The 17,558-nt window shown below is 50.3% G+C and overlaps 1 protein-coding gene across 9 annotated transcripts in view; it reads left to right on the top strand.

The window, feature by feature from the left end:
- Positions 1-17,558, top strand: part of PXN (paxillin) — a 42,995-nt gene that overhangs the window by 9,404 nt on the left and 16,033 nt on the right. For 3 of the 9 annotated variants that reach the window (XM_055080319.1, XM_028479985.2, XM_028479982.2), the window contains exon 1: positions 1,752-1,776. The exons of 1 other annotated variant lie outside the window; for it this stretch is intronic. Coding sequence is in view for 1 of the 8 variants with exons in the window: in XM_028479995.2 (XP_028335796.1) it covers positions 1,647-1,776 (130 nt within the window). In the remaining 7 variants the exon portion in view is untranslated. Of the gene's footprint in view, positions 1-1,646; positions 1,777-17,558 lie in introns of those variants that run through there. 5 more of the 9 variants (XM_028479989.2, XM_028479988.2, XM_028479987.2 and 2 more) reach the window with 3 other exon arrangements.

Genomic DNA, 17,558 nt, shown 5'->3' with positions numbered 1-17,558 from the left:
CCTCTCACTGTTGTGGCCTCTCCCGTTGCGGAGCACAGGCTCCGGACGCGCAGGCCCAGCGGCCATGGCTCACGGGCCTAGCCGCTCTGTGGCATGTGGGATCTTCCCAGACCGGGGCACGAACCAGTGTCCCCTGCATCGGCAGGTGGACTCAACCACTGCGCCACCAGGGAAGCCTAGGGGGTTTCTTGAACTGCATTCTCTGAGTTAGATTTGACTTCTGACCACTCCAAGCACTTAGCTCTGCCCGAAGTCTGGACCCTTATCCATGTTGCAGAAAATAGCCTCCTGACCTGTCCGTCTCCTTTCACTCTCAGCCCTTAAGGTCTCAGCTGCAGTCACCTTCTTGAGAAGGTTTTCCGGTTAAAACTAGCCAACCTCTTGAACCTCCCGCTTCACTGTAACTTCACAGATCTGTGTACACTGGGTTTTTTTCCTTTTGTCTCCCCCTCTGCCCTGTAAGCCCGTTGAAGACAGGGATCTTATCTGCTGTTCAAGTGTCTCTAACCTCCGAGTATGGCTCGGTTCTCTCTGCAGTTGCTTAATAAATATTTGAAGGTGGCTGATGATTAAATGAGTATGAACTGCAGACACCCACCATGATGCTGAACCTCCAGCAAACCACTTCCTCCACTGGAGAATCTGAGCCAGAAACCCTCTGGGTTCCGGGCAGGTGGGGAGGCAGCATAGTGCCACAGACAGAACACAGGCTTGCCTATCAGCCCCTCCTTTCCTGGGTCTGTATCTGTGCTGCCACTTGCCAACCGTGTGACCTTGACAGGTCACCTTATACCCTGAGCCTCAGTCCCCTCATCTGTGAAACAGGCGCATTTCCTGAAATGCTGTAAAGTACTCAATAAACGGTAATGATTATTCTTATTATTATTCCCTGGAATAATCTAGACATTGCTCTGGGGGGGTTGGCTTTCTCTGTCACCTTTCCACCTGACAACTCTGCTGCCTGTGTCTGCTGTGGCCTTGGTGGCGGGCATTTAGAGCACATATACCTGGATGGCCTTTCAGCTGGGCCTGGGGGAGGATTCTGAGTTCTGTTAGCTCCCCCGAGAATGTGATTTGGGACCCTTCGTGGCCCTGTGGGGTGAGGACGAGTGTTTGGGGCTCTGCTCTGCAGGTGAAATGGTCATGTCCTGGTGCTGGTGGTGTTAAGTTGGGTTTTGATTATGTGACATCTCGCTTCCCCTGAGCCTCTTCCGTGGCTTTGAGGAGGAAGCAGTGGGGGAGGAGGTTGTTTGGTGGCTTGGTTTATACTGATGCTCATCTAAGGCTAAAATTTGAGAGCGGCCAGAGAGCTGCTCTGGGATCAGTGCAGGGCTTCTCCCAGAACTCGGAGGCCTTCCTCTGGCCAAGGCAAGCTGTAAAGGATGGTCTGTGACATGTACAAAACCTCCCAGGATGGGTCTAGGCCAGTGAGGCTCCTAGCAGCAGTAGAACGAGGGAGAGTTTGGTTTTCTGGGCCGTGAACTGTGGCTTTTGTCAGCTGAGTGGACCCAGTACCTAGGCTTCCCCCTGTCTGCCTCTGTACCCATTTAAGGGCAGCCGATCTGTTGGGTCAGTCCCAGACCCCATTCAGGTTTGAAGTGGCTCAGAGAGTCGTGGCCAGGCTTTTCCTTGCTCTCTGTTTCCAGGAATATTCCTCTTCCTTGGGTGGAAATGGGAGTGTCCCACAGCCTGCACTTGGTTTCCTCCGGATTTACCATTCACCCCGTGGACTCCCTCTGGACTCTGCTGACTGGCTGTGGTGGGTTCTCATCACTGGTGAGCTGCAGGACAGCCGCATGGGGCTGGCTCCTTTGGGGTGGGGGTGAAGGAGCGGCCACGGTGCCTGGCACACTACACTCGTGCCTCGTCGGAGACCTGACCTGGTGCACTCCTGGGCTCGCTTGGTTACATGCTGCCCATCTTGGAAAGTCCTGTGTCCTTACAGGTGGATGTGTGGTTTCCTTGCCGTCCTTAGGAGCGTCAGCCTAGCTGCATCTTTGGGGTGAGGGAGCTGTTGAGATAGCTTGGTGGCCTTGTTTCCTCCCCGTCTGAACCCCTCAGATGGTCTCTTCTGCCCTGTCCTAAACTTTCCAAGAATTCCTGCCTCTTCTCTGTCTTTGGAGAGCCGCGCTGGAAGTCTTTTAGCCTGGTCTGCCGAGGCAGCCATGTCAGAAACAAGCTGGGGAAGAAGAGGAGTGTCACCTGGAGGTGGTTGTCATGCTTCCTGTGGTCACTTGTGATCATCTGTTCCCAAACATCCTGTTTGCACCCTTAGTGCAGCAGGAATTCTGACCTGGAGACAGCTATTATCTATCTGCCTGATCTCGGACGGAGGCATGGGGCCAGGGGTGTCACAGCTCATCTGCCCCTGGGGGACCCTGGGCTTGCTGGTCGCTGGCTGTTGATGGCATTGCCGGTAGCAGCTCCTTTCCTCATCACTGGCTTGGGCTTCACCCCGGCTCTGCCCATTCTCTTCTCCCTGCTTCTACTGCCTGTGAGATTTTTCGTCCAAATGTTCTGTTGCATGTGACCAGTCAGCACTCCCTTCTCTGTGATTCTGGACTGATTCAGTCTTTCTTTTTTTTTTTTTATCTTTTTTTTGTTTTAAAATTAATTAATTTATTTTTGGCTGCATTGGGTCTTTGTTGCTGCACGCGGGCTTTCTCTAGTTGCACAGAATGGGAGCTACTCTTCATTGCGGTGCATGGGCTTCTCATTGCGGTGGCTTCTCTTGTTGTGGGCTCTAGGTGCACAGGCTTCAGTAGTTGTGGCACACGGGCTTAGTTGCTCCATGGCATGTGGGATCTTCCCGGACCAGGGCTCGAACCCGTGTCCCCTGCATTGGCAGGCGGATTCTTAACCACTGCGCCACCAGGGAAGCCCGATTCAGTCTTTCTTAGAGTGGAAGGGGCCTTAGGATGTCACCCACTCCTGTGGTCGGGGTCTCTGCCGATCACCTCTTCAGTCAGAGCTGCTCACTTCGTATCTGTTTATATATTGGGCTTCCACTGAAGACTGCAATTGCAAAAGGGGTTTTGTGGTTTTTCAAAAATTTGAAAATAAAAATGTAAAATCATTTGAAAATCACTTATGAGGTTCAACCCACCTGTTTTACAGAGGGACAAACTGAGACCCTCTGAGGAGAAAGTACTTGCCTGGGACACTTAATAGCAGAACAAGCCTGTGCTTTTTTCCCTCTTTCTAGCCCTTTTGGGGAATATCCAGGTTCCTAGTTTTCTTCATTTCTAGAACCACACACTTGCCACAGTGTAGCCTCAATCATGCCATTTTGTAACCAGTATTGTTACTTAACTTTGTAAAGGTTTTTATGTCAAAGAAGATACATACCTATTGTAAAAACAAAAAAGAAAAAGGTATAGAGTGAAAGTCCTTCCTTCCTTCCCCCACCAGGGGTAACTGTGGTTAACAGTTTGCTGTGTATTTACCCACCCATCTTCTACACATTTGTAAATACATAAGCATGCATGTAATATACATACCCTTCACTTTTTTTAAACTAAGATGAAATTCACATAACATAAAATTAGCCACCCTAAAGTATACAATTCAGTGGCATTTAGGACATTCACAATTTGTGCAACCATCACCTCTGTCTAGTTCAGAACATTTTCATCACCACCAAAGGAGTCACTGTATCCGTTAAGCAGACACTTCCCTTTACTCCCTCCCCATAATCCCTGGCAGCTACTAATCTGCTTTCTGTCTCGATGGATTTGCCTATTTTGGACATTTTGTATAAATGGAATGATACAATACCTGGCCTTTTGTGATTGGCTTATTTCACTTAGCATAATGTTTTTGAGGTTCATTCATGTCATAGCATGTATCGGTACTTCATCCCTTTTTATGGCTGAATAATATTCCATTGTATAGACAGACCACATTTTGTTTACCCATTCATTTGTTGATGGACATTTGGGTTATTTCCACCTTTTGGCTATTGTGAATAGTGCTGCTATGAACATTCTTGTTGAAGTATTTATCTGAATACCTGTTTTCAAATCTTTTATGTTTATATCTCTTCATTTTTTTTTCTCTCGTCTTTTTTTTTAGAAAAAAAAAAATTTATTTATTTATTTATTTATTTATTTGGCTGCGCCGGGTCTTAGTTGCGGCATGTGGGATCTTTGTTGCCACGTGCGGGATCTTCCTTGTAGCATGTGGGATCTTCACAGGGGCATGCGGTTTCTTTAGTTGGGGCATGCGGGTTCTTTAGTTGCGGCATGCCGGTTCCTTAGTAGCAGCACGCCAGTTCTTTAGTTGCAGCACGCCAGTTCTTTAGTTGAGGCATGCGGGATCTTTAGTTGTGGCATGTGGGCTCTTATTGTGGTATGTGGGATCTAGTTCCCTGACCTGGGATCGAACCTGGGCCCCCTGCATTGGGAGCACAGAGTCTTACCCACTGGACCACCAGGGAAGTCCCTTCCTCTCTTTTTTTAATTCAAGTTTATTTACAGTAATATTTTGTTAGTTTCAGGTGTACAGCATAGTGATTCAGTTTTTTGTTATTTGGGGTTTCTTTTGCAGATTATATTCCAATATAGGTTATTACAAGATTTTGGGTATAATTCCCTGTGCTATACAGTAAATCCTTGTGCTTATCTATTTTATGTATAGTAGTTTTCCTCATTGTTTTTAAAGTTTATTTTACTATATTGTTGTAAATGCCTATGAAAAGGACTAATTATATTCATGTTTCTTTTAATATTTAACTTTTTAAAAATACTGATTATCAGTGTTATACACATTCATTGTAGAAGAACTTAAAAAGTACAGAGATGCACAAAGAAGGAAATAATGAAAACTCAGGGAGATAATCGTCCAGAGATAACCACAATAACTGTTTTAATGCATTTCTGTATAATCTCTTTGGTGCATATGTATTTACATAATTGGGATACCAGTTACCAGCATTAATATAACATTTACCCTGTGCCGGGCACAGATCTAAGTGCCTGACTTGCGTTACCATATTTTTTTTCCTCACAACATCCCTTTGAAGTAGGTATTCTTATAGATGCAGATGCTAAAGCACGAAGAGGGTAAGTGACTTGCCTGAAGTGAATCGCTGGTAAGTGGCTGAGCTGGGATTGGAATCCAGAGACTGCTGCAAGCCACTGTCCCATGCAGCCCCCTTTGATTCCTGTAGACTGTTCTGATTCCCATTCAGAGATACCGCTGGGGAGGAAGGAGGTGAGGGAGACAGGCTGGTGTGTGTGCATGTGTGTATTTCGTGTGTATGTGTATCACAGTGTGCTTGGGAGTGTAGTGATTGAGGAAATGATCAAACAGACGCATGACAGGTATGAACACTGCCCTCCCACCCAGATTTGTCAGGGAGTGAAAACCACTGGGAAGTATAGTGTCAGTTGGTATGTCTCCCTCCCCTCTGGGCGAGGTCTGTGGGCCCAGCAAAAAGAGAGGAGCCTTTCCTGCTCCTTGGTGTCCCCCAGCCACTTCTGTTTCAGCCCTCTGTGGGTTCTCTGTCCTTCTGCTCTACAACTTTCGGGTTATTTGATTATATCTTCCTTTGGCTTCCTTTTGAAAGTTTTTTTTTTCTCAATTACTGAGCTTTGTCAATGAGAGAGTTGAACTCTCCAGCTACGATTGTGGATTTGTCTTTCTTTCCTTTCATTTCTGTCGATTTTAGCTTTATCTGGTTTGAAGCTCAGTTATTGGATGTGTATGTGTTTAGGACTATTACATGTTCATGACGAATTGACTTTTTATCATTATGAAGTGCCTTTCTTTATCTCTAATAATATTCTTTTCTGGAAGTCCACATCGTTTGATTTTCACAGAACCACTCCAGCTTTCTTGATATTAGTGTGAGTGTGGTATATTTTTCTCCATCGTTTTATACCTGTCAAACTGGTAGGAACTGTTTATCTGTGTCTTTATATTTAAAATGTTTTTCATAGACAGCTTATTTTGAATCTTGCATTTTTATCCAGTCTGACAATCTCTACCTTTTAATTGGAGTGTATAGACCTTCTAACATTTAAAGTAATTATCAACACAATTGGGTGTAAGTTTACCATCTTGTCACTTGTTTTCTCTTTCTACCATTTGTTCTTTATTCTTTCTTCTTTTCCTGCCTTCTTTTGCATTCATGGTGTATCTTTTAAGATTCCGTTTTATCTCCACTGTTGGCTTATTTGGCTATACTTCATTGGTTTATTTTTTTTTCACGGTTGCTGTATGGTTTACAGGTTTAACTTAACACAGTCTACCTTCAAATCATAAACCACTTCACATATAATGTAAGAACCTTACAACGGTATAGATATTTCCATTCTTCCCTCCCGTCTTTTGTGTTATTGTTGTCATAAATCTTACTTCTACTTATATTATAAAACCCACACTATGTTGCTAGGCTTTTACATTTACCCACAAATTTACTATTTCTGGAACTCTTTGTTCCTTTGTAAAAAGGGCTTTTTTTAAGTCTAAAGAAATCAACAAAAATGTTTGCAAAACATTATTTTTTTCCCTTCCTCTCTCTTTCAGTTTCTCATCCAAAAACTTGTCGTCCTCTTTCTTTTCCTGGCGAGTTTCCCTTGCCTCTGGAGCTTCCCTCTGCATCGCTAATCCGTGCGTGCTTTTTGGCTGTCTCATCTGTGGCTCAGTGGTGATAATCAATGATGCTACCAGCTGCTCCAACTACAGAGCCCCATGGCTGGTGTTGCTAACACATTCCAGTGGTCCAGGGTTCAGAAAATCCACACATTCCAGCTCCCATCTCCTGCTTCTCTGCCCCACAGGGAGAGGTGTGACAGGATCCGATCCACAGGATGCTGGGGCTGCATTTCTCTCTGTTCCTCCTTGCCCTCCTCCTCCCCCTCCAGTGCCAAGTGAAAGTGCCACCAGCCCCAGGGCCTGGCTGCCCAGGTACCAGATTCCCGCCAGCTGCCTCACTCTTGTGAGCCAGCTCCCTTCCCTGACCTGCCCTCCCCCACCCACAGAGGAAGCCAGACAGGCCACACAGTGAGTTGAAACCTTAGGTACCCACCAGGGGCTGCTCTGCTCAGGCCACAAAGTCTTGTTCAGTGTTCCTTTGATTTTTTTTTTTTTTTTTTTTTTTTTTTTCTTTAAAGGGCAGGAGTGGTGCCGGTTGGAGAGGTAACTAGATCACAGTAGAGGGAAATTTCCTGGGATAGAAGAGGAGGGAGGGCTTGGGCCCTGTGCTTATGTGTTGCTCGCCCACATGGTGCTTGGCATGTATTGAGCGCTCACGGAAGCCCAGAGTGGCGTGGACTGCAGTGGTGAGCAGGTCTCGGCAACAGATGGGCTTGGTGGGGCTGGGCTCTGCTCGATGCAAGGAGGTAAAGATGGATGGAGACAGACTCCCTGCCCTTAATGAGCTGTCACAGGCTGGTGGGACAGAGGCACTCAGGCAGACAGTTCCTACTGGTTTGATATGTGCTCTCATAGGGGATGTGCATGGTGCTTTGGGAACTCGAAAGGGACATGGAACCCTGTGCCAGGAATGTGGTCAGGGAGGGCTTCCTGGAGGAAATGGTACCCGAAGCTGACTCTTTGATGTGTGTTTATTTTAACTGGAGTCTTGACATTTAGAAAAGCCCCACACTTTCATCCTTTATATAAATCATAAGGATTTCCATTATAAGATTTGGGAATCTCTTACAGAAGATGCTGTAAAACCTGTACATTGTGGTGTATCTGTCCCTAAATAAGTGTTGTCTTCTCCCTTTCAATGTTGCTATAAACATTGTCACCCATGTAGCATATGTTTGACTTTTTTTTTTTTTTGGCCACACCATGCAGCATGAGGGATCTTAGTTCCCCAACCCGGGCTCGAACCTGTACCCCCTGCATCGGGAGCGTGGAGTCCTAACCACTGGAGTGCCAGGGAAGTCCCCAAACTACCTTAATTTTTGTGTGTTTCCTCATTGTAAGCAGGCTTGTCTTCCTGTCTGGATTTTTTTGTGTATGTGTGTTCTACCAATTAACTACTTTTGCAGTTTTAATCCTGTATTATTTCTACTTTGTTTTGTGTAAAAGGGGAAAAATAAAAAAGCTGGAATCCCCGCCCCCTCCAAAATGTTTATTTTCCATAATAAGATTTGGAAATCTCTTACAGAAGAGACCCCCCCAGCATAGAAACCATGCGTTCCTATTTATTTAGGTAGGTAGAACGGATCCTTTTTATACTCGTGTTGCAGAAGAGGAAACTGAACTGTGATGAGTCTCAAGGGATGAGAAAGGATTTAGCCTGGAAAAGAAGACAGGAGAGTGGATGGCACAGCATGTGCAAAGGCCCGGAGGGAGGAGGCTTTTGTGTGTATGTGCTAACAAGTTCATGGGCCCTGCTGTGGCACTGTGTGTTGTCCCAACAGGATCTTACAAACTCATCAAACTTAGCCTGAGCGACAAGGCCACGCACAGTCGCTAGCCTTTGTTTCCCCAGTGGAATGACCTTTTTGGGTGGCCTCCGTATGGCAGTTGAGGTGGGGCCAGCCTCTGGGGCTTCTGTTATCCTCCAGTCAGGTGTTGAACTCTGTCAGTACAAATTCTTCCCCGGCTCAGTTGGGGTGGAGCCCTGCGCCAGTTCTGAAGGGCATTTCCACAAGAGTTTGGGGCCTGAGATTGTGTCCTGGGCCCGCTGGCCCCAGTGGTGAGCCTGTATGCTTGTGTGACAGGAAGGACCTGGTTCCTGTGATAACACACTTGACTTTACCCCTCTTCCGGAGGGGGGCTGTCAGGGGATGGAGGCAGCTTTGTATTTGGATTTCAGGGCTGGACTTGGGCACCGAGGGAGTGGGCTGAGGGAGGGGTGAGCACTCTGAGAAGTCCGGAGCTGGCTGCATGCAGTTTACAGCTTCCCCACACCCGGGCCAGAGCACGCAGGAGTGGCAGCACTGTATCGTTCCCCAAACCTCTGCTTCCTGGGCCCCGGGGAGAGATTCAGAGGTGGCTTGGCCAGGGGAAAAGAAAGGCCCTTGGGCTTGGGTAGCCCCGTGGCTCTGCCTGTCCTGGATCGCTGCCCTTGTCACCGTGACTCTCCTGTGCGCCTTCTTCCCCGAGGCCCTGCTTCTCCTCCCACCTGCCCTATTTCATCTGGTGGATGTTCCGTCCTCCCTCAGGAAACAAACGTGGGAGGCATCCTGTACTCCTCTGTCTTCATAGCCACTCAATTACCAGGTCTCCTTGATTTCGCCTAGTTTTATTTAGAGCATTGTGACTCTTGGGCTGCCTCTGGTCAGCCTCCCTCCTGGCTCCCCTGCACACACTGATGTAAAACGCAAGCCTGGTCCTGCGTTCCCTCCCCCTACGGTTTGCCCTTGTAAGTCCAGACTCCACAGCAGGTCCTGTGCTCCTCTTCCCCCAAGCTGGGACTTGTGCTCTGAGCTCCAGCCCCCTCTGTCTGCCAGGCTGTGTCTCACCTCTGCCTCTGTTCCTTCCTGTGCCTGGAAAAAACCTCTGCTCTCTCCCCCTGGCCCAGATTATGACAGTCTTCCACTAGTTAGAGCTCTGTGGGGACAGACAGTGTTTTGTTTTGCCACTTTTTTTTTGGCCGCGCCGTGTGGCATGAGGAATCTTAGTTTCCTGACCAGGGATTGAACCCGTGGCCCCTGCAGTGGAAGCACGGAGTCTTAACCACTGGACCACCAGGGGAGTCCCCAGACATTGTATTTTTGTCACCTCTGTGCCCAGCATGGTGTTTGTAGACATTATCGGGGCCACCGCGGGTAAAGGTGAGGCAGCACCCAGGGAGAGGGATGGAAGGACAGGAGGAGGCAGGTCCTGGGGAATTCCCCCATCCCTATGATGTTAGAGGCTGTTATCATACCCAGTCTACAGATGTAGGAACTGAGCTCAAAGAGGTGCAGTGCCAGCAAGTGGCAGAGCTGGGACTTAGAAGTTTTCCAACTACAAAACCCACACTGCATTTCCTTGCAAACTCACATACTTGCTGAGGCCGGTGGGTGTTGTGAATGGTTGGAGTGGGCCAAAAAGAAAGGGCGTTAGATTTCATGCTACCGCCAGTGGTGGCCCTGCAGGTAAGTAGACCCCTATTGCTAGCTCTTCTGACTGCTCCTGGGAAGCCAGACAATCTGGCTCTCATGTGAAATCTCTCAGTTTATTAAGACTAACTTAGATTTCTTTTAAAAGCACAAACAGGGACCTCCACTGCAGGGGGCCGGGGGTATGGGTTCCATCCTTGGTCGGTTTGATCCCTGGTCGGGGAACTAAGATCCCGCAGCCAATAAAAACCCCACAGACACATCCAGGGAGTTGTGTGGTGGGATGCAGCCTGCAGGCCTAAGGCTGGTGGCGTCTGCCATATTCTCTGTTGCCTCCTTTAACCCCCCTTCTTCGGGTCCTGCTGCCTCTAGACTCCCCTCTGGAAGAAGAATCAGAGTTCATTACTTGAAAGAGCTCTTGGAAGATTATCTGGGCCAGCCTTAGCCATGTGTGGTTCCTATTTCACCAGAAAGGTAGGTAGGCATGGGCAAGTAAGGAACTTACTTACGCCAGGAGTCTGTGCTCCTGGGCCTGAGCGGCTGGGCTCAATCCCACTGCCCCACCCCCAGTGGCTGCTGGCACTTCCTGCTGTCGGCCACTGCACACTGAACTGCCCTTGGCTCTAAGGGTGGCACCACCCCTGGGATCTTCCCTCAGAGGACCTGGACGCCAGGCCAGAGCGCCATGGCTGCGCTTTGAGCCTGGGTTTTGAAGTTTGTCCCTCTCACGTGGAAACAGGAGTCTTTGTTCACAGCCAGTGAGACTTGACTCCTCTCGTCCCAGCTCCTACCTCAACTAAGTGTGGGGTAGGACAGTGGAGTGAGGGACCAGGCATCTCCCGCCTCCGACTCCCTGCAAGGGACGGTGCCCACGGAGGGAGACCTCACATTTCGGGGTACAACAGGGAGGGGTGGATGGGGATAGAGACTTGTACTTTTTTTTTTAAAGCTTTATTTTTTTATTGAAGTATAGTTGATTTACAGTGTTTCAGGTGTATAGCAAAGTGCTTCAGTTATATATATCTTCTTTTTCAGATTCTTTTCCATTATAGGTTATTATAAGATATTGAATATAGTTCCCTGTGCTGTACAGTATGTCCTTGTTTATCTCTTTTATATATAGTAATGTGGATCTGTTAATCCCAAATTCCAAATTTATCCCTCCCCTGCTTTCTCCTCTGGTAACCATAAGGAGACTTGCACTTTTTAAAAAAAAAATTCATTCATTCATTCATTCATTCATTCATTTATGGCTGTGTTGGGTCTTCGTTGCTGCACGTGGGCTTTCTCTAGTTGTGGTGAGTGGGGGGTTGGGGGGGGTACCGCTCTTGCCATCTGTCCTGGCTCTGCTGGGTTGGATTCCCAAGAGCCCCAGATGTCTCCTCCAATAAAACCCAAAGCGGGACTGAGATGGATACTTCCCCCACCACCCTGGCCAATCTCCTGATGTAACCAGCTGGGCATGGTGGAGGGAGGCCAGCCATGCCAAGCCAAGCTGAGCCCTGGGACCTTTTCTGCCACGTGAGCCCTGGGGCACAGACCACCCTGTTCGGTTCTTCCGTGAGGCTTGGCATCTGCTTGGCTCTCTGCTTCAGTTCTGGGGCTGGTAGGCTTCTAGCTGGTGGACTACAGGGGCTTATTTTGGTTCTCTTCCCACCCCGTCCTCCTCCTCTGTACCTTGATGTCCCTACATGTGAGCCCTGCCAGCGAGACTGACAGTCCTTGGATGCTTTTACTTTCAGGCAAGTCTTTCCCTCCTTTTTTTCTCTTGTGGTTTACCAGTGTGACTCTTGTTAGCTAAAGTCGTGAGGACTGTGGCCTCCCTGTCCAGGAAGAGGCCGAATTCCCAGTGCAGAGAGTCAGCAAGGATATGGGCTTCCAGAGAAATTTATCTTGACCTCCTCAGGAAATGGCTGAAGCATCTCTCCTTTGTAGATCAGCGACACCATCCCACCAGGGCCTGTGTGGGGAGCTTGGGAAGGACTGGGACAAGACTTAGGGCTCCTCCCTTACTCAGGAGGTACCAACAGTCAGTCAGGCAGGCCGAGAATTTTGTCTTGCCCCAAACCAAGCAGATGGCTTCCAAACTTGTGAAACTGGGAAGACCGGGGCTGGATGGCATAGCTACTTCTAGGGAAGTGAAAGTGTAATTGAGGGTCAACTGGGGGCAACTGGCCCTGGCTCTTTCTTGCCCCCTCTGCCCCTTCTTCTCTGCTCTTGACTGTCTCAGATAGTGGTTCCAGCTGTGTTCTGTAGTGTCATCCCCTCCAGATGATACTTGAGCTGCCCATCCTTCTTCTGGAGGGTGCTGCCTGGGGTTCTGAGCACCTCCCAGCTCTTTCTCTCCCTCAGGAAAGCATATTGGAACACACGTGGGTGGGCTGACAGTCATGAACCCACTTAAGCTTATTTTCAAAAAGCGAAAGCAAATAAATAGCAAATGTCCATACTTTATGATCCTTAGCTAAGGACGGGTGGTGGCACACCTCAGGCTGATTGATCGTACATCATGCGAGAGATTCTTTGTCCCTCCCTCAGTTGGCTGTTTGGTGCATTCAGTGGAGCCTTGACTGCCAGTCTGTCTCCTGATGATTCTCTTGCCACCTCTGCCTGATTCTGGTGGAGGCTGGGGAGCCACTGTACCCCAGGACAATGGCCCAGGCTCCTCAATCTGTGCACATAAGAAGAGGGTGGAGGTCAGCGCCTGGGGCAGCCCCATCTTGCATCGTGCTGTTTGGATGGGCAACAGGGTGGAAAACACTCTTGCAAGTAGACCTACCAGGCAACGAGTTAGCCTAGAACATGGAGCTCCCCGTGCCACCACTAGGGGCTCATCTGTGGCACAGGGCCCTGCCTGAGGGGCAAAGACAAGAAGGGAGGCCCAGAGCAGGGGCCCCAGCAGAGGCCGGAGTGGAAGGGCACCCCAGTGGCCAGCCTTCTTGGATTGCTCCAGGGGCTCTGGAGACTGGCGCTTTGAAAACGGGGAGTGTGGAGAGTGGTGACAGGAAGACTAAGGGACAGCTGCTGACAGCAATGTTCCTCTCCCAGTGGGGTGTCATGGAAAGAACATGGGTGAGCTCTGCAGTTAGGCAGAGCTGTCCTTGTGGGGGTGGGGGACTCTGCCAGGCTGCAGAGCGTACTCATCAGACATCTCTGAGCCTCTTTGTCCTGATCTATAAAATGGGGTTGTGAGGCCTGCACGTTTCTCCCCGTGCCCCCCTGTCTGAGTTTCTTTCTGGTCACGCGGCCCTGTCTTTAGGTTCCTTTGTGGCACTCTGCAGGGCTCGGAGCCTCAGTGGCAGGAGCAAAGGCTGCTCTGCCCTGGGCTTGCTCTGGGAGGTCAGAGACTGAGAGCTCCTTCTATTGCCGAGATTCCAGGTTCAGTGCCACAGAGCTCTCAGACAGCAGTGACTTCCCAGCAGGTGGCAGAGCTGGCATGGGGCTGGGGGGTGTTGGAGCCCTGTAACTTCTCGCTCTCGCCTCTGTCCTTGCTAGGGAGTGAGTTGGAGGCTTCTGGGCTCAGCTGATGTTCTCTGAGGAGGACTTGGAATGAACCCAAGGAACAGAGGGATGAGGTCAGTGGTTTGCTCAGCAAGGAGGCCCGAGTTAGTGACAGACCTGTCACAGCTCCCAAGATTCCTGGCCGCAGTCCCTGGCTCCGCCTCCTCCCCCTCCCATCCTTAGGGAGATGAAAGTTGGCAATGATGCCATGATGCGATGATGCGGGTTTCTTTACCGAGCGTCTCCTTGTGTCGCAGCGGGAGGCCCGGGAGGCTCGGGAGGCTCTCCCCAGCTGTGTTGGTTTTCGCACACTTTTTCATTGATTACTCACCCTGTGCTCCATGAGCTCTCTGCGTAACTAAAGCCCAGAATTGCCACCCAGGCTGGTGAGTGGTGTGGATTTGAACTTGTCCCCCTCTCTACTTGAAGGCCCGTTCTTTCCACTCGGCCACGCTGCCATGCAGGCTGGGATGCCAGGAGGGTTATAGAGAGAGCTATGTGATTGCCCCAGCTCCCCACGCCACATGGGAAGACAGATCTATGGTATGGACAGGATGGCTTTGTGGGGCTGCTTAAATGTCACCTAAGCCCCCATGTGCATGTATAAAAGGTCTCTCTGAAGCCTCAGTTCTTACCTTACAATTCATTTGCATTTTGCACCTGACTCCATAAAGTAGCCTTTTAATTTAAGGCAGTGATTTCAATTTCTTGCTTCTGAGTCAGTTTGATCCTCAGAAGGTGTTCTGGGTTTACCTGTGTCCCTGGCCTCCACACTCCCCCTGGGGGTGTGGATATCCCTGTAGATGATGGGGGTGGGAGGCATGTTCAGTGCTGTGAATAAAAGCACTTTGCTGGGGAAAGGGAAGAGGGGGCCCAATTTGGCCAGCGAGGCAGGTTGCAGTGAGTGGGCCGAGAAGGTACAGGCCAGTCGGGGCTGAATTCTGAGAGGCTCAAGACCAGAATGCCAACCCCAGGAGTTCCGATCTCATTCTGTAGGCAGAGAAGGTCATGATGGCTGAGTGTTCTGACTCTCTTTTGCTTGGCAAACGTCCAGTCACTGTCCGAGAGGCTCATGAGGGTATGCGCCCTGTGGATCTAGCAAGGGGGGAGGAGGTTCCTGCCCTCAGAGGGCAAGCGGTCTAGTAGACCCGCACAGAAGGGGTGAGGTTTCAAGTTCACACTGCCGGCATCTGCTGCAAGGGTTAGAATGGGGGAGCGCAGGGCAGGTGCTGCCGGCGAGTTCGAGAAGGGGCCGAGCGTGGATTCAGATGCCGGTCTAAGTTGGCTTCCTGTGATAGAAAGGGAGGCAAGTAAAGGGGAGAGGCCCCGTGAAGGAAGAACTGATGGTACTTGGTGACAGTGACATGTGGGGAGCTGGAAGAGGGCCGCAGGATATCACAGGTGCTATAGGAGAACCAGGGAAGGCCGGCAAAAGAGAGTGCGGTCAGGAAATGGCCTAGCTGCCGGAGCCGTGTTCATTAGTCAGAGCTTGACTGGTCAAGAGGGGGTAAGTAGTGCTATGAAATCCACAAACATTGGGAAAAGACTACAGCTCATTCCTGGAACAGGCCAACTTTTGAACTTTCTGTTTGGGTCTCTGTAGGGCGGATGACTCACTTCTAAGCCCCTCCTAACCTCTGTTGATGATTAGCAGGGGTGAGAGGCCCCCGGAGCCGCCCTGCTCTGCAACAGACCGACTTGCCACAAAGAGCCCAGATTGCAGGAATGGATTGGGTGGATTTGGAATAGCTGAGAAAAATTCCAGCCCCTGAGCCGCCTGGGTTCGAGGCTGTCTATCTTGTTGTATGTAAATCCACGTTTTTACCCTTTGAAGAAACCGAGGGGTGGGCCTGGAGTTGGACCCTAGACACGATCTTAAAAAAGTCCAGAGTCTCTGGGTGACCCGAGGAGGTGATGAAATCTGACCAATGAAATGCGTCCACAGGGTTCTGGGCCCTCTGGGGGAGGGTGGGGCCCGCTGATCCTGGACCCAGAGATGAGTTATTTACAACAGAAATGAGACTCCGCTGTCCAGTCAGCCTGGACCTGCTGCTGTGCCCGTCTTGGGGTGGTGGAGGTGTGCAAAGTATACCTGGGCGGCTTCTTCCACCTGTTGCTGCTTAACCTGCTGGAGCCCCATCAGATGGGGAAGCCTCCGTGGCCCAGGGCCTGGTCACTGGGGGGGTCCTGTGTGGGTGCCCAGTGCAGATGGGGCCTGGCACAGTTGGGCTTCTGCCTGGAGCTTGGGGTGACCTCTGGAGTTGCCTTTCCGCCTTTATTCTCTCGTGTCTCTGGTTACCTGTGCTCTGTGACCTTGGGCGCCAGCCAGGCACCCAGTAAAGAGAGCCAACCTGCCTACACACTCATGTTGTGTCAGCCCCTGCAAGGAAGGGCAGACAGGAAACCGCCCTCCTAAGGCATGTGGGAAGCCCAGGCAAGAAACGCCTTCTCCAAAGGGCCGCCTCCCACCTCTCCCAGCAGCAGCTTGGAAGACTCCTGGCCAGCTCCCCTGGTTTCCTGTGTGTCACCCCCAGCCCACACTTCCTTCAGGGCTGAGAGTAAAATGGCAGTTCCTGTTGAGTGAGGCATGAGTCAGCGAAGGAGAATGGTGGCTGAGTCTTCATAACCTCCAGGCACGGCTATTAAATATTTAAATGACACTATAGTATTGATTGTTTCTCCTCCATCCCCTTAGGGAGAGCAGTTAGCTGTCTGGGATTCAGATAATAGCAATATCTTGGATTTAGACAAACTCTGAAGAGCTCCAGAAAGGTTCTGTGTAAATTTCACCCAAAATTATGTTATCTCCTCTTCAGAGCTTGCTATCAGGCATGGGAACATATTGGGTTCTGCCCGTTTTACAGCTAGAGAAGATGCCCGACCCGATGACGGGCACTCAGCAGGCTGGGCCTGGAATCACAGCATCCTGGCACTGGCTACTTTCTCTGTTCGCGGCTCCTTCCCCATCTTCCTCGTCCTCACAGTTCCGCTGTCATTCAGCCATTCATTCTACCTGCGGGGGCTACGGCATCAAGCAAGATAGACAGGGCCCCTTAATTCTTGGAGAGGAGGCAGTCAGTTGACAAGAACCCAAATTGGCAGGGGAGGCCCCTTCAGGAGATTGAGTTCCTAGTCAGTGTCCAGGCCCTGGGTCCCCGGGCTGGGTAGTGCAGAGCAGATCTGGCCTAAATTGTAGATTGGCCGTTACTGGTCACAGATCTGTCTTTCCTCCCAGGACAGTTATCAGGATAAATATACCCAGCTCCCCATTCCTGGGGAGTTACTCACCATGTAAAAGTGCCTTGCTGCCCTGGATTAGATTACCTCTGCTCTAAGTGCTCACATGCTCAGGGCTGGGGGAGGGGGAGACCCGCCTTCTCATCCTGCTCTCCTTCCTAATCTGGAAGAGTCTCAGCAAAGGGGCTGAGATGAGACCATCCCCGTAGAGGGGAGCCGGTCCTGCTGTTTACACAGCTCCTTCCTTAGGAAGGGCCGAGCCCCGCTCACTGCTTATGTACTGAGCTTGGGCAGCTGTAAGGAGGCTGGGCAGCTTCTCCTCTGACACTTGAGGCCACCAAGCCTGTGCAGGTGGTCAGCAGGGGGGCCAAAACCTCTCTTGCCCACAGTTCTGAACCCAGCAAGGTAGGCAGGCTGAAAGGCTGGGTTTCTCCAGGTCTGGTGGGGAAGGGACTCACCAAGCTGCTGCTGTCTCTGTGAGAGTCTGGGTCTCACCATAAATGGAGGGAGTGGACAGTTGGCCCTGGCCTGGGAAGGCCTTGTGCAGTGGCAGTCCCTTATGGCTGTGCCGGAGCTCTCAGGGCAGTGTTTGCTGCACCTTCCTTCTGCTTCTCAGCTCCCAAGGAAACACCTGCCTGGGCTGCGAAAGCTGAGTTACACTGGCCTGCAGGAGGAAGGTGGGTGAGCTGAGCCTTGTTCTTACTGTGGGCCTCTTCTAGGCTAGGTATCAAGAACATAAGGCTTGTCAAGCTGGGGTCTTCCTGGTGGCCAAAGGACCCCACCTCTTTTAGATCGGCCTAGCGCTGGTGT

Source organism: Physeter macrocephalus, chromosome 19 (genome assembly GCF_002837175.3).
Source record: "Physeter macrocephalus isolate SW-GA chromosome 19, ASM283717v5, whole genome shotgun sequence".
In the NCBI taxonomy this organism is placed as follows: domain Eukaryota; kingdom Metazoa; phylum Chordata; class Mammalia; order Artiodactyla; family Physeteridae; genus Physeter; species Physeter macrocephalus.
This window is presented reverse-complemented; position numbering and strand designations above follow the sequence as displayed.